Source organism: Euwallacea fornicatus, chromosome 4, assembly GCF_040115645.1.
Source record: "Euwallacea fornicatus isolate EFF26 chromosome 4, ASM4011564v1, whole genome shotgun sequence".
Classification (NCBI taxonomy): Eukaryota; Metazoa; Arthropoda; class Insecta; order Coleoptera; family Curculionidae; genus Euwallacea; species Euwallacea fornicatus.
This window is the reverse complement of record NC_089544.1, coordinates 2,420,744-2,448,029: the sequence shown is the minus strand read 5'-3', so window position 1 is coordinate 2,448,029 and position 27,286 is coordinate 2,420,744. Positions and strand designations below refer to the sequence as shown.

General features: G+C 39.3%; 1 protein-coding gene across 5 annotated transcripts in view; it reads right to left on the bottom strand.

Moving 5' to 3' along the window:
* The window catches only part of LOC136350995 (serine-rich adhesin for platelets), a 73,563-nt gene that overhangs the window by 45,340 nt on the left and 937 nt on the right, over positions 1-27,286 (bottom strand). For all 5 annotated transcript variants that reach the window (XR_010734234.1, XR_010734235.1, XM_066303202.1 and 2 more), the window contains exons 2-9: positions 14,325-14,498; positions 10,690-10,996; positions 9,918-10,019; positions 9,561-9,864; positions 8,008-9,112; positions 4,604-4,924; positions 3,694-3,831; positions 2,714-3,058 (exon numbers count right to left, since the gene is read on the bottom strand). Coding sequence is in view for 3 of the 5 variants with exons in the window: in XM_066303202.1 (XP_066159299.1) it covers positions 2,714-3,058; positions 3,694-3,831; positions 4,604-4,924; positions 8,008-9,112; positions 9,561-9,864; positions 9,918-10,019; positions 10,690-10,996; positions 14,325-14,498 (2,796 nt within the window). In the remaining 2 variants the exon portion in view is untranslated. The remainder of the gene's footprint in view (positions 1-2,713; positions 3,059-3,693; positions 3,832-4,603; positions 4,925-8,007; positions 9,113-9,560; positions 9,865-9,917; positions 10,020-10,689; positions 10,997-14,324; positions 14,499-27,286) is intronic.

Below are 27,286 nucleotides of genomic sequence, written 5' to 3'. Positions count from 1 at the left end.
CATCTCGGTAGGCACAAGGCACCAACAATTTCCCCCTTTGTTACCTCAGGATCGTGAAATTAACACTGCACCAGTCCCCACTGAGAATGCACCAGAACAAATATATCTTTGTTGTATCAAATAACACTTTACTCTTTAAAAAAAAAAATCTTTATTTACGAAGCAGCTGAAGATATCAGTAAGTGCATGTTCATCACCCGCATTCGCCTCTCGTTTATCAAGCATATCGCAATATTGCTCGTCTGGCGCGAAATACGGTTAAAGGCTGCTAGTCGAAGATGAAAGTGTTTAAGGGAATGTCCCAAAGAATTTCTACCACCTCTCCGAACAGGTAGAGCACGACTGAACCCTCCTATTTCAGGGGTTGCTGTTAACGGATTTAAACACCTGGCTTTTTTTAATTCTTTCCGACGCGCCTAATGACCCAGGACATCTTATGGCGCCATTCATATTAATTTTACTTATTACTGAGTTATCTCAGCCGCCGTCCTCAAAGATGGACACTTTACTGCCCCAACACGAGTAATTACATCCAATAAACTCGAAGACCGAGACATTCCGTTCACAGCACAACGACGGCAGATTATTATTTATAAGACTATATGGGTCATTAAGTGAATGTACCATTCAGTAAAATTCACAATGCTTTTTGTGTAGGAAGGGAAATGAATATATTTTCCTTCGTGTTTTCCTATAATACCTAACTGTTGTGCAAAGGTGCATAAGCTCGTATATAATACCCGACAGGTACGTGTTCGCAAAGCAATTGGGAATTATATGCCTCGTTATCACTTGAACTTAAACCCATTAGAATCCCTTCATTAAATCGAATGGAATAGTAGTACCACGCGCACCCGGTCCTTCAATTCCGGTTTAAGCGCACTTGAGTAAAGTTTTGTGGGTGATAAAGAGAATTCATTTAACTCCGTAAAGATACAGTGATTATCTGCGCTTGGTAGATATGGAAGCTACCAACGCAATAAGAGAATAAATGAATGATGAATTAGATGATGTGGCCTGTGCAACTTTATTCCTAACAATATAAATTTCTACGGCCCCAGGACTTCAGTTCTAGTCAGATGGTATATAGACAGCATCTATACTTCGTGGAGCAATTCCCGTCGAAAATACGTTTAGTTCATCATCTGGATGAACTCTCTACGTCTACATAAACCAAGTGATTACCGTTTTAAAGATCAGGTTAGTTCTTGCAATCAGAGAAACATCGAATACCTATGTCCACGACTTCGAATGTGACCTCAAATAAGACGTTACAAACTGAATTTCTAAGCTTTCAAGACCCTAATTCTGAAATTCAGAGGCAATATTAAAAACCAACAAAGCTGTAAAACATTGTCTGGGAACCAGTATAGACTGACCACGCCCTGAGGAAGGTGGAAACCAAATCTCCGAAACATCACTGAGAGTCGCAGTAACGCTAACAATAAAAGTTTCTTTAAAAGATCATAATAATAAAATAATTTCATTTGAGAGGCGTTATAGCATCTAAAACGTTTGTTTATAAGACTTTATTATAGGCATTCAATAATTTTTTTCTGGACCATTTACTATCTGAACGCGATTTTATGTGGGTACCGAATTTATTCCCTAATTTCATAAAAGTTTCCGTACTAAAATAGCTCACAAAATTTTCACGCGAATAAAATCTGCTGAACGAGCAGGCCAAATGAACAGTTTCATTGTTTGAGGGCCAAGGCACATCTATATCGGGTTAATTCGGAGTTAGTTGGCCGTAAGCCTTTATCAGATTCTATAAACAGCCCTAGATGAGACAAAACTCCATGAGATGAAAAAAGAATTCTTAGTCTGCTGATTTGATGATAGTTTACTATTAGTATTGATCTATTAAAAAATGTTTCTCGTTTCCTATTTCTTAACTCGATTGTAATTCGAGAACTCCAGTTCGATTATCCAACCACCGAGAACATCCAGAAAAACCAATGTAAATTTATGTAAATGAGGATGGTCTCATGCTGAGTGGCCTTGTGCGTGATCGGCATACCAACGCTGTAAATGTTTCCCCAACACTAACAATCTACTCATGATGGTACTGAGCTGACTTTTTGGTTTATGCAGCTAAGGCACAGATAAAAAAATGAACGTTAATGCCGACCAACAAGGAAAATTACATGTGCAGCAGCTAACCTTCATGATGGATAAAGACAAGGATCGACATTACCGGGATGATGACAATGAAGCTTGGTTGACCTGCAATTCGGGTAATTATCAAATTATAACATGATTATTAAATTTTCTCAATGAGTAACAATGCGGGACTCAAAAGATCAGGCACTGCTCGTCACCTTATAGGGACGTAAAAACGTCCCGCTCATCTAAATCTACAACTACATTTAACCGAATCTGAAGGAGCAATTACGTTGAATCACTATCTATAGTGTTTATTAAATGCTCCCTTCCGCCCACCGTTACGATCTTCTAACCTTCAAATCCCCTAAATTAGCATGATGGGGTACCAGAACCAGAAACGGTACCAGAAAAGTTGGTGGGAAATTTTTTGAGCTTAAAACAATTTTTAAAAATGTTCTAGTCTCCATTCGAGAAATAGCATCACTCGCACTTCAAAATCACAAAACCGCAATTTACTGCACGAAATTGCAGTGCAGAAATTGGCGTAAACACAGTAATTGCGCGGCACTTTCATTCGCAAACTAGAAAATCAAAATCCAATTACCTGAGGCTGCGGTCCCATTTCCCTGAGTCTTCCTCTTCAATTTACCCTTTTGCTCTTGTCCTTTCTTCACCCCTAACCGGAAACTCGCCAAGCGATGGAGGAAACCGCCCAAACCCGATTTGTTCTTCCGTTTCGAACGCGGTTCGTCGTCGCTGGTCGCATTAGCCCGATCGGCCATTGCGCCGGTACTCGACTGCTTGCCAATGTTCGACTGCTTTACGACTGGACGATCTTCCTCGGTACCGCCATGGGACGATGGCCCGTAGAAGGGGAACTTGGACGTGAGGCTATTTTTGCTGGCCGACACATTTTGGTTGGCACCACCTATACCGCCCGGCTTGGCGTCTGGAATAAAGGAAATGGGTGGTCAGAGAGGGGTGGAAATTTTGGATGCGACTTTCGTTGTTTAGTAACTTAAAAACGGTCAAAATGTAGTTTGTGACGCGCAGCCGGAAGACGCAATTTGTTGTGCTGTATCTGAAATCCCTGATTGCTGAAGATCTGAACGTGTAAGACGTGTAAATTCGTTTGCAACAGTTATCTCAGTGTCTGTAGGCTCGACAAAAAAAAGGGACCGTTGAAGTAACACTGTTTTCAAAATGGTTAAATAAAAGGAGAGGATGGAACGTGCCATCCAAACGGCATAATTCTCGGAAAATAAGTGACTAAAATAAACGGTAACAAAAGCTAAAATCGAAAAAATTAAGGGAGATAACATTCTCCTCGGCCTTTCTAAATTAAAAATAATAATTAGAATTTAACTGAATATATTTAACTGAATTTAACCGAACAGTTCCGGGCCGGAAAAAGAAGAAGTGGAACCCGAGGGTTTAGTGGGTAGGCATGGTAGGTGAATCCCACACTAATCAGCCGCCAGAAGATCAAGCTGGTTGTCTTTTGAAGATTTCCTCGTGAAAAAAAAATCTCAATGTTTGCGTCTATTTCACGCCACGCTGTATATGCCTACGGTTATTACTTACTGAGAGCAGTGTTTGATCCAACCAGAGATGACTGACTCAGACTTTTGAGGTCCAAATGGGTGTGCTGGTACTGGACACCATCCAACGTATAGGCTTTCACGATGCAGCCATCGCGGTCTTTTTTCAGAAGTTGAGATCCTGCAACAATAAATTTGATCGTTAAGACGAGAAAGGCGCAAATTCGTACAGTTAGATGCGACACCCGAAGCGAACGTAATAATTTTCTGGATAATTTGAATATTTAATGCCTAAGTAAATAAGAAACAGTTAAGTCTAGTCATTTTCCAGACGTTCTTTAGTAATATTTATATTTTTGTATATCCGTTTATTGAGCTTGTGGAAACCTACGTTTCGTCGTCCATTGAATTTGTGCCAAAACGCTGCGATTACGGCAATAGCTCTCGTGAATTTTAGTTCCTTGAAATGCCAACACCCACCATTATAAAGAATAACTGAACACACTACATGGTACTTACTTGCGGCTAAAGAAGTGTCCAAGGATGCTGTTAATAACAATATATAAAGTAAAAGTTATTTAAAAAATTTAATAGTTTCGCTATGTATTCATTTTCGCTATGCATTTCACTATGCGTTTCACTATTCATTCACAATTTCTGAGTGCGTATAGATGAACACCGCAATACCAGTGTCATGAAGATCGATAGTGATGGCAAAAAGCAAAAAAAAAAAACTAAAACCACCATTCCAAGGTGTCTCATAAAACTATTTCTAGCGGGTATTCCCTTCTAGGAATACCACAAGGAGAAGCCTGTGCACGTCAACAACTCCAATGGGGCTTTGCTATTAGAAAAAACCCACCACGGCAATTTCCTACTTCTTTAAACAGAAAACGTGACATTATCAAAAATGCTCTCCGCAATAAATATTGCTATCACACGATTCAACTCACCCCTTCTCTTCAACCTGCTCACATCAGGCTGACTTTTGCTTATGTCCTCTTCTTTCCTCAAAACATTGAACGAGTCAATAAACTCCCTTTTGTATATCCTGGACTCAGTATCGCTTATGTCGGGTTGAGACAAGCTTCTCCTTGCTCTGCTTGGAGGGTATTGAGGTTTTGGCTTAACCACTACAGGTCTGGGGGAAACACCACAAGGTTCCGGCGAAGAACTGTTCAGGGAGTATATGGATTCCCTGTCTGGGGTTACTGTTGACGTGCTGGCATCATCGTGCCAATTCACTTCGGCGACCACTGGTGAGAAGTGGACTCCTGAAAAAGGAGAAGATCGCCATTAGTGAAAGTTTCAACCCTAAAGCTTCAACTTCTGTTCGAGTTTAAACTTCTGGTGTGCAGAAACGTAAGCGAAAGCTTTGATTTCATTGGGCCATTGCTGAGTTGCCTTTGGTGATTTTGGTAAATATGCCTGGGAGATCCGCCATATCAAAAACTATTATAATAATTTAGAGCATTTATGGATTAAAAGGAGACTTGGGAGGGCTACAAATGGGCATCTACATGAACTGTGACAACGTCTTGGAAGCGAAAACACTGAACTTCCAGGTTGAATGTAGAAGTAGATGTCATACGTTGGTTAGTGTCTTCAGTTCTTTTGAAACTCATTGAAACTCTTTGATTCATTTGTCAGTGCTCACTATCCGGCCCGTAGAGCCCGCGCAGACGCAGCGGGCGTTTCGAGTACCACATTCCGAGTTCTGCTTTCTTTGTCATGGACTGACTTCCTACTAACAACACATCCTGGTCTGACTACCGGCAGTATCAATCCATGACAAAACGCAGAATTTGGAATGCCCGGCCACCCTCCGTTTGCGCAGACTCTTAAGCAAAGGATCCCAAATTTCAGGCTAGCTCTGGTTAGTTTCCTAGATCGATAATTTCCACAAAAACGATTAAATGAAACAGTGAGATGTTCGTCGGTCTCTTAATCCTTAATGCCATCAAAAAAATCATTACCCTTAGAATCCAGGACGACCATTAATTGAAGATAAAAGCTGACAGTTCCTCTATAGTTTGTACATCACTCCACACTTACTAAGCTACGTAACACCTCCTCGCAGATGTAATATTGAGTTTCCAGTTGTAACGTCTGTTGCGGTCAGAATTTAAAACTAAAAGCTTAATTAATATGCGAAAAAATTTGGCAAAGAGTTTTGGCATTAGACTAAATGTGCGCAAATATACGTCACCGTATAAGCAAAAATCATAAGATTAGGTAACGTATTAGATGAATGGGTTCTTTGTTGAGGACAGCTTCACTCATGGTTCTGTTATAAATGGTTTAAGAATCATGTCCCTTGCCGTTCTTGGGGAGTTCTAATTATGATTCATAAACGAGAAAACCTCTAATTTGCAAATACAGGGTGCTTAGAAAAGTTCGTACAAAACTTAAGGAAATGAAAATAGAGCCAAAAGTAGTAAAAAAAGTTCCTGTAGATATTGGTCATATCATTTGAGTAATTTTTTTTAACTTTATGATTAAGATAACGATATGAAAATTTTAGGTCATAACTATACGGTAAGGGCCTTAACCGCCATATTTCATCAATATCGATTGTGAATAAGGTTATTTTTGTAACTACTCTTAACAGAAAATTTTCAATTTTGTTTAAATTTGAATTATCAAGTAAATAACATTATTTTTTAATTAATTAGATTTTTTTGAAGAGAAAAAAATATTTTTTTCCGAATTATGCATAGTTGAGTCAGAAATAATTATTTTTTAAATAATCTCTGGCTCAGAACTGTAAACTTTTTTAGACATTTTCACATAGTCAGCATATTTCACTATGACAGCTTCATTATAGTGGTTGTTACTTACATGTTTTGTATGCATTTTATAATTCAAATTTATAACATAAAATTTATTTTCTTTACTCTTTTGCTTTGCTATTTTAAATAGCAACTTTGTAAGTACGTCTGTAGGTCTCGTTCAGCGTCCAGACTATTTCCATTACAGCAAGTGACGATCTCTAGAATGAAACTGTGACAATGACAAATGTCTGTTCTATATATGAAAAAAAAATGACTGTTCTGTACATTATTTTTAGAAAATCATTCCATTAACTAAATTACGCAGCAATAAAAAAAAATAGAAAACATTTTTCGCCAAAAAGTCTTGTTAATTGAAAAATAATTTTACTTGTGTTATAATTCAAATTAATGAAAAATATCCGAAAATTTTCTATTAAGGGCAAGTAAAAAACTACCCTTATTTATGACCAATTTTGACGAAACTAAAGGTTAAAAACTCTTATGACATGATTAGTCTCTGCAATTTTTTTCATTATCTTAATAACAAAGAAAGTTACTTGAAAAAATACCTAAATAGTAGAACCCCTTTGGAAGGCCACATCCCAGTACTGGTACTCCATCGGACCAATATTAATAGGAACTCTTTTACTATTTTTGGCTCTACTTTCACTTCGTTAGTTTTTGTCCCAACTTTTCCAAGCCTCTTGTATATGGAAGATGTCCTTGCACCTCCCCTTCACGGGGAAGAATAAAGGAATGCGTGCTTGCAACGGCATTCTTTCTATTGTAATAAGTCCTCTTTAGGAGGTCATATCTCAGTAACGGTGCTTCGTCGGATCAACGTTTATAAGAACTTTCTTTACTATTTTCGGCTCTACTTTCAACTCCTCAGTTTAGATACCAACTTTTCCAAACACTCTGTTTATGGCAGATCTCTCCGTCCCTCTCTCTCCGCCACCAGAGAGAATTGAGTAATTCACGATCGGAACAACCCTCTTTCTACCGACTTACCGAGGGAATCAGGACTGTAGTGGTTTGGAGCTAAAATCTTTTGGCCAACAATTCCCAAGTGTGGAAAGAAAGCGACCCCTCTAAATTCGATTGATTTGGAAGTGGTGAGATTCACGGAGATTTTATGTAGAGAGACCAAGAACGCATTGTTCACCGAAGGTAAAGTGATCAGGTCGGAAAATGCATGGGAAAAGTGACTTCCATGCAGGTTCATTTCGGTTGCTCCCACCAGCGGAAAATACTTACAAGAAGGGCGAGCTTTTCAACAAGACCAGGTGATAACCAGCTTAAGGGAAACTGATGCTTTGAAGGTGGAAAGATGCATAGAACGAAAAAGCATAAATAAAAAACTTGTTGCTGAGAGCCCAAGTTCATGAGTCCTCCCTTCGTGGGCCATTATTCATTCTGTGCTGATTCCAAGCTCTAGGTTTAATTGCACAATTGAAGGATCGCTTTAAGAAATCACAGATAGGGATGTTGAAAAAAACAAGAAGAGAAACTCAGCTGTGACTTAAGCACCGAGGATTCAAACCTCATTGAGGCTCACACCAGAACATCGACCAAAGTCTTACCTTTGCTTCCATTACTTCCCGTGAAGCTTTTCACTGAATGCAAGGTCTTGTCTTCAATATCACTCATTCCGGAGGTACTTGTGCTACTTTTGATGATCGACCCTTTCCTCTGCACATTCCCCTCGCTCTCGTCATTGCTGCAGTCCAACAAAATGTTTTTGCTGCGCTCTTCTTCCAGCCTCGTCGTGTCGTATTTGCTGGCCGAAATCTCTTGAGTACTTTTCCTCCTTTCGTCATCCAAGTAAACGTCCTTATTCCGCTTTATTGCCGGATCGATCCGGTTAAGATCGGGTGTACTCATTGCCACCGATTTATTTTGGTATCTTCTAGTCGGCGTAGAAGTGCTGAACGCCGATCTTTGCTGATAAGTTTCGGCTTGCACCAGGTATTTCTGGCTTCCGTGTAGACTCGCCGAGCTGCCTATGAGACTCTGCAAGGATTGTTCCGATATGGCCTTCAACACTCTTTTGTCGAAGTTTATTATCGGCGTCTGTGGTAGTTTCTGTTTATAGGTCAGAGATCCTTCGTCATCGCTGAGATCGACGCGATTCGACATCGCTATGTCATAAGACCCCTCTCTTTTGTAGGTGGCCATTTCGTCTGATTCGGCACTGCACAAACTCAAACGGTCCTCTTCTTCCCCCTCTAGGGCTAAACCATCCTTGAAACTCTCACTTTTGGCACTTAAACTCAAATCGGCCAGGTTCCAGTCTTTCTCAGCTACCGAAGCTGCGGTGGGGCCACTGAATTTACCGATGAAATTTAGGTCTTTTGGCACACTGCTAACGTTTACAACTGAGTCCTGAATGTCAACTGGCAGTCTTTCGATACTCTGGAGCAAATTGGGCACACTTGCCGCATGCGAGACGCCACCGTGGCTAAATTTAACCGACTTGGAATAACTATTTTCGGGATCTATAATTATATTCACGTTTGTTGAATGCGTTTGTCCAGGGGAATTCGCGTTCAACAGTTGCTGGGCGTGTTTTTTGCGGAGGAAGACGTCCGTGAGGGGCGAGGATTTGCTCAGGGGTTCGTTGAACGGGTCGTAACGGTCGAAGATTGACAGATCCTGATAGGAAACTCCGAAATTGGAGTTGAAGTGCTGAAAGAATAATAATTTATAGATTAGAACGTGACTTCCAATCCTCTCAGAGGAAATATTTGCTGTTATAGAAGCGATAGTAATTATCAATCTATTACGTCCCTAATTTAAATTTCAGTGTCTTACAGAACATCTTGCTCAGAGGAAAAATTTTTAAATGGAAAGGCGACTGAAAATGAAAGAGGAGACTGGGTTCGATCGAAGGACCTGCGAGATCTCCTGATCTGACACATTTAGACTTTTTGAAGAAGCGACCAATTTCGACCTTAATTTTGTCTTGGCTAGCGATTATTAGTGGTGACTTTGCGTGCAAAGGAAACTAAATTAAATTCTCAGAAATTAGTTATCATTTTATTATTTTTAAAGTAATAATACGACGACACACTTTAGTATTTAATGCCCTTGGGCAGGGAATCGTTAGCTCTCAAAATATTATATAAAATATCACCTGATAAACATCACAGTCATAAGCTCCAAACCCAACAGCGCCATTCTTCTTCCTCAAGCCAGCCTCTCCAGGAGTCTTGGCCATTCCCTCGCATTCGCTTCTCGATGATTCCACCATATGATCCCACACATTTGCCTGGAAAGTGACTACTTTCCCTTGTCCACTGTTGTTCAAGGAACTGAGCAACTGTTCCCCGTATCCGCTGTCCTCACTTAAATTCTCGCTCGAGAACTTCTTAGATCCATTGCTACCAGCGAGCAGCAAGTTGTCAAGGCTTCGCCAAGTTTTCAGGTTGTCACATGACCTAAGCATTGAATGCTTCAGCTGTTGCGACGAATTGATAAGGACAGGACTTACCTTGAATTTTCTACAGTGATATCGGAGTCCCCGGAATCTGAACTGCTGTACCGCGTTGATGCATTGTAGAGAAGAGAGTCACGACTATCATTTCGCTTGGACCTAAAAAATATGTTTGATTATTATCTGGCATAACCAAATTGGTTTTATTTGAATTCGAAATCGGTTGTCTCCTTTACAAAGAGCGAACAGCGTGGTTTAGTTGGTAAGAGTGTCAAGATTAGGTGTAGAGGCCAATGCATATCGACATGAATCGATAAAGTAACATAAAACTCTTGCTTAATATGAAATTTTATATTACTTTCTAGTAACTTTAGCTATTGAAAAACTAGACCAGTTCAATGCAAATAATTGAAAGTGGAGTAATTGAAATTGGGCAATTGCGAGCAGCGCAACTTAACTTGGTGTTACAAAGCTGAAGTCTTTGCTGCATCTCCGAAACGAGGGATGAAAAATTTTGTTAGAACTTCATCATCTTCGAGGAAAAATGTATGTCAAGAAGACTTTTTCATTTGTTTGTATAGGGGATTATTTACGAGATATTCATGGCTGAAATAATTGCCCATTTTCTCTTTTTCTCTATTTCGCATTATTGCCCCTTTTCCCTAATTCCGACAATCTCAAAATTTTTCCTAAACCTCAAAGTGGCAATAAACATTTCGTATAAAATTGTGCTCCACTTTGTTCATTCAACCCCCCCTACTCACCCGACGCAGACGCGCAGCCTTCGTCGAGAGGGCGATAGAAATTGGAATGTATGGTCCTCACTTACCTATTTAGTTCATCCCCTAAGTTGGTGAAGAAGTCTCTATTATACACAGAGCTGAAATCTTGATCGATAAACTCCCTTTTGGCTTTTATCAAATCCAGAGGCTCAAAGGAAAAATGCGTAAACGCACTGGGTGATTGGCTCTCTTGCTGGCACTCTTTTTCCAGAGTTTCAAACTGCAGTAAACTGCTGGATCTGCTTATAGAATTTTCATCTTCATCGTCAACGCCAGGAAGACTGAGGAAGCTGTCCTGTTTCCTTCTCTTAGGAGGGCACGCTATTTCCCTGTCCGATTCACATTCTGCATCATCTGCAAGAGGAAACATGCAGTTTTGTTACGGTTCAATAGCAGCTGATTGTACGTGGGCGAAAACATGCATCTAAAACTTACAGGTTTCTTGAAACTACCGGCAAAAATCGTATTAGTAACACGAAGAAATTAACGTCAGTGACAGACATACTTGCAAAATGAAGGACACGCACATGATGGTCATTATATCGTACTGTTCAATACTAGAATAAAAGCAATTTAACTGGGTACCAATAACATTATTTAAAAATTGCACTTCTGCCAGCTACCGACGGTGGATTTAATTGTGAATTTGAACGAAAACTAATCTAAGAGACATGCTCGGATTGGCCAGTATTGTAAAGCTTGTCCGTTAAAAATAGAAAGTATGGTTTAGACAATATATAACGTCTGAAGTGGGTAACAGACGTTTTTGAATAAGTATGAATTTCTACTAGTGTGGTGTCGGAAGTTAACGCCCTTTTGTGATTAGGCCCAAAATAATCTAGGGGGGAAAGTTCCCATTGTGGAGTTAATGGTTCCAGTTGTCTTAATTAGAGAAATCTGAAGATCGACCCTCCGCTTCCCTCCTTCTCTGGGGGAGAGGAAAAAAGTCTATCCCCCCCCCCCTCCTGGAGAGGAAGGAATCAGTCTTTCTCCCTTTTGGGAGGGGAATGGTCATTTCTTCGGCACGACTCGAAAGGGAAGCTTTTTCAAGGGCTTCATAGTATAAGGTATCCAATTAAAATCTGTTATTTTGAATTTACCATCACTTTTATGTGTCATTTGTACAGCAGTCGCGTGTAAACATTGAGGTTCAGCTATGGGGAATTATACGGGCTCCCGACACGTAGAAATTGTGAAAATCTCACTAACAAAATAGTGAGAGTTTCCCAGAAACGGATCGAAAACTTCTAGAATATTTTAGTCGTAACAACGAACCTTCTCGTATTACGTTAGATATGAAGCGATTGGTTCAGCTCAAGCCCTGAAGAGACCTGTTCGTGATCATCCAGCTCGATCTAATAACAACGTAGCACCAGTTGGCGAGGATGTTCACCAAAATCCTTCCACCTCGATTCGCCGTCTCTTTCAGTAGTTTAATGTTTCACGAAGCAGTTTATAGGAAATTTTCACCAAAGATCTGCATTTGCAAGCTTATAAGATTCAGTTTGACGCAACATTTAAAGCCGACAGGCCGTGCACTGCGCCCAACGCTCAGAGAATGGATGTTAAAGCATCAAGAAGCAAATGACGATTTTTCGAAGAGAATCATCTTCTCTGATGAATCACATTTCCAACTTGATCGCTGCGTCAACAAACAAAATTCTCGCGTTTGGCCAGTTGAGAATCCAAGAGTGATCCTTCGACGTCCCATGCATCTGCCGCACGCCACTGTTGTTGAATCGTTCTTCGAGAATGCGGTCACCGTCAAGGGCATTCATTACCGTAACAATTTCTTCTGGACTCGAATTGCTGCCATGGATTTCACAGACATGTGGTTTCAACAGGGAAGCGCAACCCGCCACACAACAAACGAAACAATAGAATTGTTGAAGACGAAATTCGCAAGGAAAGTTACCTCGCGCCGCCGCGATGCGATGTAGCCCCCACAGTCATCCGATTTAACGCCGTTGGATTTTTTTCTTTTTGAAAGGGAGGATGCACGCCACTAACCCAAAAATAATTGCTGACCTGTGATGGAACTGAACTGAAAAGTTCGTCGAGAGAGTCAACGAGTGCCTTCAGTCACGAAGGGACCATTTATCGGATGTTACGTTCCATCAACAACCTCAATGTCTATACTTGTTATTACAATGAAAACATCTAAACTTTAAAAAAAACAGTGTTTTTTCCAATTTTTTAAATAACCATCTTAACGGGACACCCTATACATACCACCAACATAGCATCCATGCTGGTTGTAAGGAACTCTTTGTCCAGCTCTTTTATACTGGCCAGAAGAAAGATTCACAAAAATTTGGTGCTTTCAAGTATCGCAAAATTTAAAACTTACATTTTTAAATATCCAGATGATAGCTATATTTGTTACAAATGTAATAAAATTATCTTTTGATTAACTCAACATTGATCAACAAATCGAATGGTGGGTGTTGAAAAAATCTCCTATCAACTCTTTGGAATATAAGATTTCCCCATAAAAGGTTGAAACTAATGTCCGTATCCAGCTTTAAGCAAATTTCTAGGTCTCTGCAAGGCTTTCGTATAAGAATTACCGAAATAATATTATTACAGGCCTGTACAACAGTGCTAAGTTTTGAAGAATAAACATTAGCTATATCAATCAACAGTTTATGTTATTTAGGTGTTTAACAATCTAATGGCTAAATAAAGCACCAATTTAACAGAATAAACAAAGAACAAAACGAAATAAACTAACAGAATATCTAAGAACCAAAAAAAAACATTAACAAAAAAATACACCTGATTGACATAAACTGGTTATTTTGATTATATCGACACAGCTAATTATTTACTTTTAAAGATTAAAGAACTATGTACAGGTTCTTAGTAGGACTTTTCTTAATTAAGGCCAAAAAAAAGACTAAAACGCAATTAAACTATGAAGTGTTATCCAGCGTTGAATTCGGAATAAAAAGGGCTTTCAGATTCTAATATCAGAACATCTGGACTGTATTAAAAAAAATGAAGTTGATGATGGTTCCGCAAAGACGAAACGTCGGATAAAAAACTGACGATACCACGTTAAATGGCTTTAAAAGTTGCTCAGGAGAAGTGTCATCGGTTTCGGTATAGGTTCAATATTAACGCCAGAAAAAAATATATATATAAAATCGAAAACTCCAATTTTTTAAAAATATCTCCAAATCCAAAAAATATTTCAGCTATTTCTATACGCCATTTTCTTATATCTGTGATTACGCAACTTTCCTCCCATGGAACCAAATCTGTATCTCTTATCATTTTCAAAATCCCCACAAAGGCTCTCCTTACTTCGGACACTTTATATACAAGGTAACACTGTATTTGCACCAAATATAATTCTTCCTAATTCCTCATAATTTGTCACCAAATTGAAAAAAACGGATGTTTTTTAAATGGAACACCCTGCATAATTCGTAATAAAACGATTTATTTTCGTTTTGTTTGTATCTCTATCTTTAATGGCATGTGATGACTTGAATTTACTGCTGAGCAGCCCTGTATATATTGCTTAATTTGAGAACGCGCATGCGTAAATTGAAACCTCTTGGTAATTATCAATGCCCCTTGTTCTCTACTACGATAAACAGTTTAGGAAGAGAGATAGGTAAGTTATCCTCTTTTCATTTCCACAATAAATATTATGATAAGCTAGACACCTTACCCATTCTGCCAATGCAAATAACACTCCCATCCTCCGAATCAGTGGCGAACCAGCCCAATGGCGAGCTCCTGGACCCAGCGTCGCTCTCTGACCTTAGGTCATCTGACGTTTCTTCTTGGATGGTCTCCAAGTACATGTACTGCCCAGCGCTTCCGTGCAAGAAGTACTCTGCATCTGAAAGGGGAACCATCGTTTACATAATTCGCTACCCCCCGGTCAGTTTAATCTGCAGAAGCTCGATTTCTCTGATCTAGTCATATAAAAGACAAACCGTCTTCGTTATTAATGTTGATGATTGCGTTCTTTAGCTTTGCTCAAGCATTCGACTCTCTCTCACTGTTATTAAACAAAGCCAGTTTGTTTACAGCTGCTATTAAACGTTACAAGTTCTAATCGTGGGAATTTTCCCAGGAAAAATATGCCTCCATCAATGAATAGCAGATTATGTTCCGAGCAATACGAAGATATTCAAGGTATATCACGCTTTTTTATCCCATTCTTCGGCAGACCTTTAACATCTCAATTATGCTGCATTAGCAAATGCCGTAAGCGTGTTTCTAATATACACTGCTCAAAGGAAACTCGACATACTTTCGGCTACAACCTTTTCACGAAATTCGCATAAAATTTCTTCAATATTTCGCATTACCACCGCGAGCATTAATAACATCACGGCAATCTCTTGGCATGCTGAAGATCTCCGTCGTATGGTAAAAGCCGCCGCACTCCCTGGGGGTGTTCTAAAGACCCGAATTGCCGCGACCGAGCGCCAAGAGCGGATTTAGTGGCGTTTGCAATATGTCGCATACGAGCTCAATGGAATTCAAATCGGGTGATTGTGGTGGCCAAGTCTGTGAATACGCATTGGCCGATTCTTCGATATGAGGATTTGTCGACAGTTGCGCGGATGCCTTTTGAGCAGTATATTTATTGGCCTAATATTCTTTATTCATACGCTTAACTTTAGCCTACATTCAGCTTATTGCGTGTGTTCCATTACAATCCTCGACGATAATTGTTAATATAAATATTGGCAAATTAATGGAAAGTGACAGCGTTCTTTTCATTTTACAAGAATTTGCAACTAAAGTGCAAAGTGAAATTCGTTTCGGTGTTGAGTACACTATGCAAGCAAGTGGTCTAATTAACATGCTCTTAGGCACGAGATTTCTTTCCTCCTTCGTAAACAACGGTTCGCATTGGAATAGCGCACAATGGAGGAGATTTGCGTTCTGTGCCTCGTGTGTGACTGGGAACCAAAAACTGTCTGACAATGGTACCTCACATCAAGAATAGCTAAAGCGAAATACTCCTCTTAATAACTGACATGTTTGATGTAATTTACATCGGTAATTGCAAGCTCTTTTGTGATGTTAGACACCTAAATAACAAAACAAGGTTGATTCATTATTGCCCGTATAGAAATTTAAACATTGCGATGTAGCCATGAAAAAGCCATTGAAGTTTCGCATATAAAAAATGAACTTTCAATTGTTGCAAATGGAGAAGTAAGTACCGGTGGTGTTTGCGCCTTGGTTGCCTTGAGGGGACGGGAAGCACATTGGTTGAAAGGGACACGACGCACATCTTCAGATCGCACCATTTTTCTCGATTAAATTCAATATTATTTCATAAGCGAATTTTGATTGATCCCTCAATTTTTCCCCCTAATGGCCTTATGCACAATCACCGCCCTACGGGACACTCAGACCTAAGCGCGAGATAATACCTGCATTTACTGCAATACTTTATGTAAGTAAATCCATTGCCGACCTTATCGGGGGCTAGGCGCCGGCCCAGGGCGGCGGCCTTCCCGGCCGACGATTTTTCTTGGGGGGGCAGGGAGCGGGGAGTAAAAATTTCGGCCAGTGCGCTAGACTTACTAGGACCGGCCCTAACTAAATCGTGCATTTCTAACTAGATACATAAATATGTAAATAGCTATTTCGTACGGCTTCCATTAACACCACGTTAAAGCAAGATCAAGCAGTTTTCTTCCAACTGCGCTTCCGGATGATCGTAATAAGAGTGATTCATGATGATTCATAGCTTCTATTAAGAATATCGCTAATACTAAAACCTGTATTTACGAAAGTGTTGCCATATCATGAACTTCACTTTCATATATACAGGGTGGTTCACGACCAAATGGGACGTGTAGGTGACCTCAAAACATATCAATTTTTTTCTAAGATATTTTTTTATCTCCCCAGTTGCTGAGATATCGACTTCAGAAGTGGAATAAAAATTTTTTGTTATTCTAAATATATTTCAGGAAAACTTTAATGTAGAATAATGAAACTTGGGAAATGTTTTCATTTTATTGGCGCCTTTATTTACGAAAAATTTTAAGTAGCAGAACGTTCAATGAAGGGTGGTTTAGGGGTGGGTCATCATCAAAATTATATGATTTTTTTAATACCTAATCTAGTTAGCAACTAAGGTTTGACAATATGATAGTAAATTTGATTTTATATCTTTTTGTACTTCTGTACATTTTCAACAAATCGTTCATTATTTTAAAAAAAATCTATATGATTTCATGTCAAAAACCTGTCAATTTGAGCAAAAAAGATTTGTGTCTTAAAGGCCATGCGCCAACTGCTCTCCAATTGTCCTGTTACTAGGACACGACGGTTGTCAAATCTAATGTTATTAAAATTTACAAAATTTTCCTGTATCTTATTTTTTTTTAATAATTTTTTAGTCCAAATTTTATTATTATTTATTTCATTTAATATTTATTTATTTTTATGCGGCGGTTGCTGGTGTGGGGTTCATTTTCAATGTTACCTAAAATCCACTTTTAATTTTGTATGTTAACTGCCCACGTGCGTCCTTTAGCATTATTTATATTAAAAGAGATATATTATAAATTTACACAATAAAGGGAACCCGTTTCCCAAGCTCTCCGTTCACCATTAACAAAGGTTTCGCGATGTGATATAATGCAATTAGGAAATCTTCGCTATTTTTCTATACTTCTCTGGCAATTACCCTGACAGAACCTCGATACTAATAGCATAGTAACCTGTTCATGAAATGGGCATTTTACAGCCATTTTGACTATAAAAATGCTACAAACGAAAATAAGATGTCCGAAAAACTTATAAACTACATGAATTTCAACAATGTCTGATTTGTCAACATTAAAACAATAAAAAAAATACTAATAGACCCATCACCAAAAACGTATTATTTTCAATATACATGGTGGCAAAATTTCACAATTTTCCTCATATTTGCCATAGACAGGGTGTTATGTTTTTTTGGGTCATGGACTATTTTTTGCTTTGTACCTTTTCTTTGGAACAGCCTGCATGAATTCTCATACGAAATTAAAATTCCTTATTGAGTTGTTCAGCTTTTTGATCTCTTGCAGTATTTTCGTATCTTTCACCGAGAATTTTCAAAATTATCTATCGATGCAAATTAAGAGGGTCCAGGCAACATACTACGGTCTATAATCTACGATGTGATGGTTGAGTTTCGGCAATTTTATTAATTTTGTCTTGATTTTTCAAATAAATTTCAAAAATTTGAAAAGCACAAAATGTGAGAGAAATTATGACACTTTGCCCTCCTGTCAATCGAAAATGGTGCATTTTTGACCACGGGTCTATTATGGTTTTATCATTATTTTGCAGAGTACCATCGCCCCCTGAAATATCGTCGTGATGACATGGTGCACGCCGCATACGCATGGTGAAGCAATCAAGAGTGGTGGCCTGCAGTGATCAGTAGACATTCGAATTTTACTTTCTGCGCAGGTTGGGCTAAAAAATAAGTCACTGATCCGACAACACTGCACTTCTATAGCATTTTACAAAGTAAAAATGTCGTTACGGGCGACCGTGAACAGTTAAAGCCATCATCGTAAAGAAAGAGAACCAAAGGTGCACGAGCGATTTAAAGGTGTGTCTTCATGATTTTATGCTTTCTGTCAGATACTTTAACATAACTGAGGGGGACTGGGCGCTAAATACCATGTCTAGGGCGCGCTTTGAATACCGAACGAAGGCGCCCATGTAGGTATTCCGGGTTCTTTATTCTACAGCTCTAGATGCAGAAGTAAGAATTCTGCCCAGCAGGCCAACCAATCAAATGCAATGCATGTATTCACTTGCAGTGTTCACACAACCTAACCAGTTTGCCATAAAAAAGAACTATTAAAATGTTCACGATACATAGTAGGTACTAATAGTACCAGTTACCTAATAAGGCAATTACAATTTAAAAACACAACCAGCGAATTTCGTAAGTTATTTCAGGCCTGTAAGTAAACGACCCAGATAACCAACGGACAGAGCAATTTTATCTCACCATGGGGCCCTGCAGAAGAGCTTTAGAGTTGAATACCCGCACGTACCATTGAGAAAACTCACATAGCAAAGAGAAGATAAGAAAATCATCTCAGGGTTGATAAAGAATCATGCTGTAGAGATCGGTTCGGTTCGTTATGGCAGGTATATTCGAAGCCTTATCTGAAAGTGTGTTGTATCATCTGTTGCTGAAAGTAAATCATTTGTCTCGTCACATAACCGAATCGCTTTTGGTACTTTCTACCTGTTTCTTTTTTGGTATGCCCCCAATACCGGTTCCTTGACTTTGACCCCCGTTCGACAGTCTATAAAGGAGGAAATTGCTAATGGCTCTCCATTTAGATAAATCTTCAGTTTAAGCTCAAAAATGTCGTTCTAGGATCGGCTTTACACTTATCGGGAATAGACCAGATCCACCAAGGTTGTCATCTTGGGTTGAGATAAATTCGAACTTGAACAAAGGGGTTCGACGAAGAGACTGTGCGCAGCTCGTCATCACGAGCTGTATGAGTTTAAGAAGGAAGTTCAACCAGAAAAAACTGTAAAGGAGACCCTGAATGAAACGCGCCGCGCCGCGCTGCGCATCGCAGCGCGGCCCGAAGCGACGTTGACTAGCGCAAAATATTAATAAAAAAATGTATTCAGTGCTTTATTCCAAATGGCGCGTGTCCACACTATTTCAATTAAATTAAATGGTCAATCGACTCAAAACGGTCTAGACCGCGTGTACCCATTTACATCCCCCGTCCAAAACAAACGGCGCATAAAAAACCAAGGAATCAAAACATTCCAAGCAATGGACGAACATCCAAATGACCTGATCAGGACGCCAAAAGACTGCAGGCCGAAAAATACCATCCCCGCACACGAGACCAAGACATCGGTTGCTAGAAAACGGTTGCTAAAGGGGGTCCACCCGCACATGACCAAACAAGTCAAAAGACTTGACAAATGGAAGGCAAAATGCCAAAAGACAATCCCTACATTGATGGAAGTAAGAAGGTCAGATAGCCTTTCTAGTACTTCAGATTCGTTATTGTAAACAAGCAACCAACAAGGAGACATCCGGCGAAGAAAGGAGCGTCCAGAAAAACAGAGGAGGGCGGAAGAACCGAGAAGGGCAGAAGAACCTCCTGTCGACGGGGAATTCAAGCTAAACATCGAGGACGGGACATTGATCCTCCTCCCCAGAGAAACACAAAAGGGCCGAGAGCGATGACAGAGTAAAAAGCGCCAATTCAGTCTGACTGTTATCTGATGCCAAAAACGAAAGCAGCCCAGAAGGGTGACCGTAGGTGTCGAGCACGGGCCCGAAGTACTCTGCAATTCCAAGATTTTTTGGCAAGTGAAACTCCACACCGGCTGGTAGTACGGTCTCTAGTACCGTCTTACCGACAAATATTTTTTGTCCTTAAGGTCGCGTACTCTCTGCGCAATCATGCAATTTGGCGCGCTTCAGCGCAGATTACCGTGCAAATCTAACGCGCCGCGTTGCGCAGAGCAGATTTTAACAGCACGACGCAGCACAGCGCGTCCTGTTTGGAGTCGCCTTATGAGAATCAACTCAAAGATTTCTGAAAAAAAATGTATGGTTGTTTTGTCTTTTATCCAACGAAGCGGTCAATCAAGCTGTTCCAACAAAATCGACTTCGCCAAAGCTTATTCAAAACCAATGTTATGCCATATACGGTGCTGAAACGCATTGCTGGAAAATTGTCCAGAGCAAATATTTATATTCGGCAAATAGCAAGGAAAGCAAAGAGGGACCCAGCGTCCAGAATGCATCGATGATCCTGGAATGAAGCAGCAGGCAGACGAATAAGCACTTTAATTGCAAAGGAGGCAAGAAATAAGTTTCTATAAAGATAGTATTTTCTGCCAAAGGGAATTTCTATCCATCTACTTATTTACATTAGAAGAGAAGAGAGCATTACTTTTCCTCCTGAGGATTATTTGATGCCCGACACGAACGAAGGTAAAGATCTTGCTTCCCCTGGATGGTCACCCCCTCTCCTCAACTTTTGAGCAAGAGTGAGAACAATCCTGTCTTGGCAAGAGTGGGTTTACATTTGTTATAAATAATCCAGTTCTGGAATCCAGTGAGGATTAAACCGAGTCTGTCCTGAGTACAGGAGATGACGTAATGAAGAAAATGTATTCCTATGGTCCGCGGGGAGAGACTGAATCCATCATCAACAGGATATGTGAGGAGATTTGAAGATTTACTGTGAATTAACGCAACTGGAAAAAGAAGCGAGCAAAAGTGACAACGTAGTCTTGAAAGCCTTAAAAATATATTGAATTTATTGTGCCAAAAACAATTACTGATAAGGAAGACAACTAAACCTAGACCTTGTGGAGAGGCCTAAGCAAACCAGCTATAGAATTCCCGACACCTTTCAAGTGTATATGAAGCGACAATATTTGCTCACATTAATAAACAAACTTATGATGATACTCTGCGAATTGTTGATGTTTGTAATGTAACGAAGTTCCTTTTAAATAACTGTTAAATAATCATTAATTAGTGTCACCCATAGGTGGGGTTTTGTGGGTGTCATACCAACATCAAATGCGATTTATCAATATCTAAGCACCAGGACTTTGTTGGCAGTTAAAAAAGCTAATGAATGTTATAAAATGATCGCTGCAATAAATTTAAATTAAATATTTAGGAAGTATATTTGATATTTCCCTAGCAGAGCGAACACTTGCATGTCCCTAGAACATAATGTACAGGATGTTCCAAAAAGGTTGTGCTAAACTTAGGGAGGTTTTTGCGATGAAGGATTTTTGCGTAGGAACCCGTAGTCGAAAATGAGCCCTTTTGGTTATAGAGTCATTTTTGTTCAAAATACTTCGATATTCGACTTAAGTGAATGGAATAAAACCAAACAAAACAAAAAATTTCACCAATAACCTCCTTAAGTTTTGCAGAACCTTTTTGGAACACCCTGTATATTGGAGGTGCATTATTTTACAATCAAATAAATGCGCAGAATAAAACTGCGATCTACCGCAACAATCGTAATTATAAGGACATCAAGGAAGGAATAGAAAAATGTAATAAATAATTATCCCCTTTCACTTCTCTGCTCATTATTACTTAGACGTTATTTTCTAATGCAGACAAGATAAATTCAATATGTGCATAAATCCACTCGATTAGCGATCGAGGACGGATGTCCTTGTGGGCTTTTAATAATGCAAATTTAATGACAAAGCTGCAAAAAAACATAAAATAATATATGAAAGGACTAATTTTAACAGGATACGTATAATTTCACACTTTTTGTTTCAAGCTTGCATGTATTGCAGATGAGGAAGTTGTACCTACTTAATTAGAGGCACGAATTCAAACGCCTGAAGACACGAGAAACTAATTAAAGACCACTGAAACAAATAAGAGATCGATCCTTGAAGGTCGGTTCTATAGCTTCCCAAGGGCGCGTCCTTAGGCTGATAAAATAAGTCTCTTCCCAAATAGCTTAAGCGGTGGATAAAAGCACAGACTACAAGATGATTCTAAACTATGGGATCAAACTGCTTGGAATTATTCAGTAGACAATAATAGAACCCATTTGAATATGAGAACCATGTCTGGAAAGCATCATAAGGCGCTGTAGCCTTATGACGCTTCAAGACAGTTACGAGCAAAAATGTGTTTTATTCCAATTTGCGTGAAATCGGGCCTTGCTCTGTTTCATAAATTTTACATGTCCCCACAAAACAAAATCTAAAGGTGTTAGATCGGGTGACCTAGGGGGCCACGGAACAGGGCCACCTCTGCCAGGCCGATATCGTCCAAACTGACGCAGTTCGACGGCGACATTTTGAACAATAACTGTGATGTTACTTTACAGAGACAAATTACAGTAAAACTTGATAAAACACATTTTTGAACATAACTGTCGTACAATATCGTAAGGACGTAGTGTCTTAGACATTTCCGGACATTTGTTGTACTCAAATCTCTTCTATTGTTGCGCTGAATTATTCCCAGAAGTTTGATCGCACAGTTCTGAATCACCCTGTATGCACGTTAATTCCAGTAATATTTGACGCAGTAGTTAGGTAAGTCATGAAACACCGCGGCACATCCACATAAAGTTCACCCAGCAAATCGATGATTCCCGTTAAAGGGCCATGTTATCAAGGTCTCCAACTCGTGTTAGATCGTTTAATATTGCGTACAAATTGTTCAATTTTTTTTTTAACTATTTAACTAATTTAGGAAATTCATATATTTCCCAAATTAGTAAATTTCGTCCACTCTAGATAGCCCCCGCAAGTAGTACTTGATATCTTGAAATTATGTGGATAAAACACCAAAATGTTTGGAAAAATCTTGAATATTTTGATAGAAATACGATATTTCTGAGCGACCGCTGGACTGTGTTTTGGAAAATCGGACCAAAGTCTAGCATGTATGTACTTGAAAATCCCGCTTTGCTTGAAAACTGTATGCTATGTGACTTTACTCAAAGGATGCTTTTTATGGAAAAATATTCAGGAAATCGTCTTCTGCTGTAAACATTTCTAGTACTCCCCAAAACGAAGGTAAATTTTATCCGAACTCTCCAGTCTGCGTTTCTGGGGGCAATGAAAAATTTTCCAATCCCGGGGATGGATTTCTCGACAGGGTGTCCGAGATAAGGAGGGTCATCATGGAAATCTTAGAAACTGAAAGAGATGCGGATTTGGTTAATTAAAAGAAAAGATGTGTAATTAAACGCTTCAGAAAATTGCTTTTAGACATCCCCGACACATTTTTTGATTTTTAAGATACTTTGAGAAAATTGAATTTTTTCATATTATTTTTTTTTCTGGGATTAATATTGGTCCTATAGCAAAAGCGATGGTACTTCTCCACAACAACTTTCAGTGCCCTTTAACGTGGCATGGTCAATTTTTTAATCCAACGTTTCGTCTTTGCGGAACCATCCTCAACTTAATTTTTTTTTAATACTGACTGGACTTTCTGATGTTAGATACTGAACAATTAACAGTTTGTGGCATTTAGGTGTTTATTTATTATCACTAAGACATTGTCACTACGACAAAAATATACGTTGGGAAACAAATAAATGTGATAATAGCATATTTTAATTGGCAGTAACATTGGTTTTTTGACACATTAATTTTCATTGATGTAACTAATTGTTTATTCTTAAAAATTAAAAAAAAATTGCACAGGTCCGTAATAGGAATTTTCGTGATTAAAACCGAAAAATAGACTAACACATAATTACACCATAAAGTATTATGCATTGTTGAATTCAGAATAAAAAGACCTTTTAGAACCTGATATCAGAACATCCGGACCGTATTAAGAAAATGAAGTTAATGATGGTTCCGCAAAGACCAAACGTCGGATAAAAAACTGACAATGCCACGTTTCCAAAATCCCCGTGGTGACCCTCCTTATCTCGGACAGTCTGTATGCTTCGTTCGGACTCCATATATTCACAAACGGAAAAATTGTGACTTTAGTCTATGAGAAATTCTATTTTTTAAAGACACCAAAGCGATCTGGGCAAAGAGGTCAGATCAGATACGTTTAAACCGCTTATAAACCTATTGAGGTTTTATTGCTGCAGGTACACCTTTTACTGCGATTTTATTGCAGATATGTCATCTAACATGCGAATTGTCTGCCATTCAATCATTATTACTATTCACGATAGAGAGATAAACAACTTTCAGATTTGATATCTTCTATCGTAACGTTAACAAAAACCTTTGAGGAACCCATTTGCAATGTCTCTTAGGTGCTTATGCGTCTTTTTGCCCAAGCCAGGACCGGCCCCAGCAAGTCCAGCGCCCTGGGCGAAATTTTTTATCACCACCCCTTATCGCTAAGTAAAACCTCCCGACGCCCTGGGCCGTCGCCAACAACCCCCCTCGACCTCTCCATGAAGCCGGTACTGACATAAGCCGCTCGCTTTCTAAGCTGAGTACCATGCGAACCGAATGTTATCTATTCCTCAATATCTTTACAGTGCTTTATTTTAAATTTGCATACCTAATACAACCACTCTCTCTTTAAGGTAGGCTGGTGATTGATGTGGTATCCCATGCGGGTATGTTGTTGATATCCTGTTACTTTGATTTTTCAAAATTCCGCAACGACTAATCAACAACTTCTCGACGAAGTACCGTGTATTTCCATCGTGAATCAAGTTAATATAAGCGATATTGATCATATAACCTCCGAGCAAAAATTGCATTGAATTCTCGCAGGAAACTTAAAAGGATCCGCTGCAAAACACTGCTGTGTACTTTTACTTACGTCACGAGGCTTGTCTTGTTAACTCGCCTCATTGTCGGTAAACCTTTTATTACCAGATGGGACCTTGACTTTTTTGCTTTGCGTTGGGAAAACACCGATAGCAGCGTGAATCTCGAATGATCATGTGCGCTTGCAAACTCCTCATATGAGTCTTTCTTCATTGCGCATTCCACGATCGCCACCAGATCCGGCCTTGGCAAGTTTGGCGCGTTTAAAATTTTCAATCGCCGTCTCTCTGCCCCAAGAAAAAAATCGCCCCCTCCCTCCGAGAGCGGATATTCCTCTGCATGGTTACCTTTGATAGAAAAATTTCTACTCATTTTAACACTCACCACTCAAGTGAGCGGTGAACCTTCGGATCAGTGGATTACAAGAATCCAACCGCTGGTGATGTAAACGGTATTTGCTCGTACACCTATTGCAGTAAATGAACCTTCGCTGGTGTGCTCATAGCTGGATGTGGTCGAAATGTACACAAAGGCCTTAAGGTCATTGCTCGCAGGCCCAAAATGTACCACGTTACGCTGAAGGTTTTATCTAAATGAATCTGTTAGGTTTGCTTGTTATTCAATTTCGAGTAAATTGCACATGCTTCTGATTTAGCTTAACATTCACCTTCATTCTCATTGTATAATCACTTAATTGGTATTTTGAATTAGATATACATATTTCAGCGAAGCAATTATTGCACAATGCGATTTTTTCAGGTATCCCACTGCTGTCTACTGTCATACCACAAGCACTAGTCACACCATTGTTTCAGAATACGAATTGCCGCTTATAATAGCTTTTTAGTACTATATTTCAATGATATATCGAACCGGATTAATTGGGTATAAATAGACAATAATTAATCGAAAAATTACATCGCTCCATTGGTTAGCTGGTTTTAAGGTGCAGCAGACCTTCAGGCTCAAGAGGACAACTAAGAGAGCGACAAAGCATTCATGGCTCTACAAAAATTAAGATGACTACCCAGAGGTGTAATAACCCCAGATATCTACCAACATTCGAACTCAGAAAAATTCTGTAGGTTTCGCTGGTCCTTTGTGGCTCTTATGCAGCGCCGCCCTGAGCGAAGTTTTTAGTCACCGCCCCCTTTCTCCCAAAAATGAGCCGCCTACCAAGAAAGTCACCCCCCTCCCTCTTTACGCAGGTACTGCTCCCACGCTCGATAAAGACTTATTCCCGAAAATTCAAGGTACTTGTTACTTATAAATTGTTTTAGAGTTTGGTCACGGTTCATATCGTTAACAGCGAAGTATCGTTGGGGCTGCAACGGTTCGACTAAAAGGTGAGCATTCTGATAATGTAAACTCACTTAAATAGAGAATATCAAGAGCTGACATGGCGTCCAAGAAATGGGCGATTTTCCCCCCCATGTCTAAACGACAAAAATTGGCACAAGACTTATGAGAGCCTGCGAAACCTTCGCTAGTGTCTTCAATTTTTTTTTGTTTATCTGAGAATATATGCTGAGAATTTTACCAAAGCTACTTAGGGAAGATCAGAGGACATATTTAAGGCTAACTGAAGGTTTATGATTAGAGTGTATTTACATTCTATCGCGAGCTATAAAGGGCGAGATTTAAAAAAACGCAAGTACTTTTACGTCTTTTTCCGAGCTTCCTTTGATGATTCCCAGTGATTATAGGGCTGGAGATGCCCTTAGTGAACTAGCACCGGTTTTATTAGGAGTGGGAGTGTCTAAGGCCGGCACTGCTTGAGGGAGCATACAGAACCTTCAGTAAATGGTACGATTTCATTGGTACTTAGACGTAGGACTATATCATTCATGCACTGTTCATTTCATTATAATTAGGAGAAAATGCTGCCTGGCTCTCCACCATTTTTTTCTTTTAAATTGGCTTCCAGTGATTTTCATCGAATTGAAGGTGTTGTTAGGACCCACTGAAGGATTAATTATTGCAAGTGTGTTATTGTCTTACTGAATGTTTACCATAACAATTGGTCTCGAATTCTACAAGACTTCGCCCTTCGCCGACATTCTTTTTCGAGTAATTTTCTTCACAACTCGTTTGTTAAATCAATTTTTTCTTGTCGCGAACCTCCAAGATTCAATACGTATTATATGTGCACTTTAAAAAAAAAAACATTTTTTTACTGCGTGCAGTCGCCTTTCTCTGCTCTCTTATGCAACCGATTTGAAGCGCTCTCGGCATTTTCCTTGAGCTAAAAAAAATATTATTTTTTCACAAATAGTGCGATAAAAGTCGATCATTCACCGGACCATAAATTTGCATTAAAATATTATCGAGGAGCTATCGTCACAACCTTAAGGAGTGTTTCACCACACAAGCACAATAAAATTCCTGATAAGAGTTGTT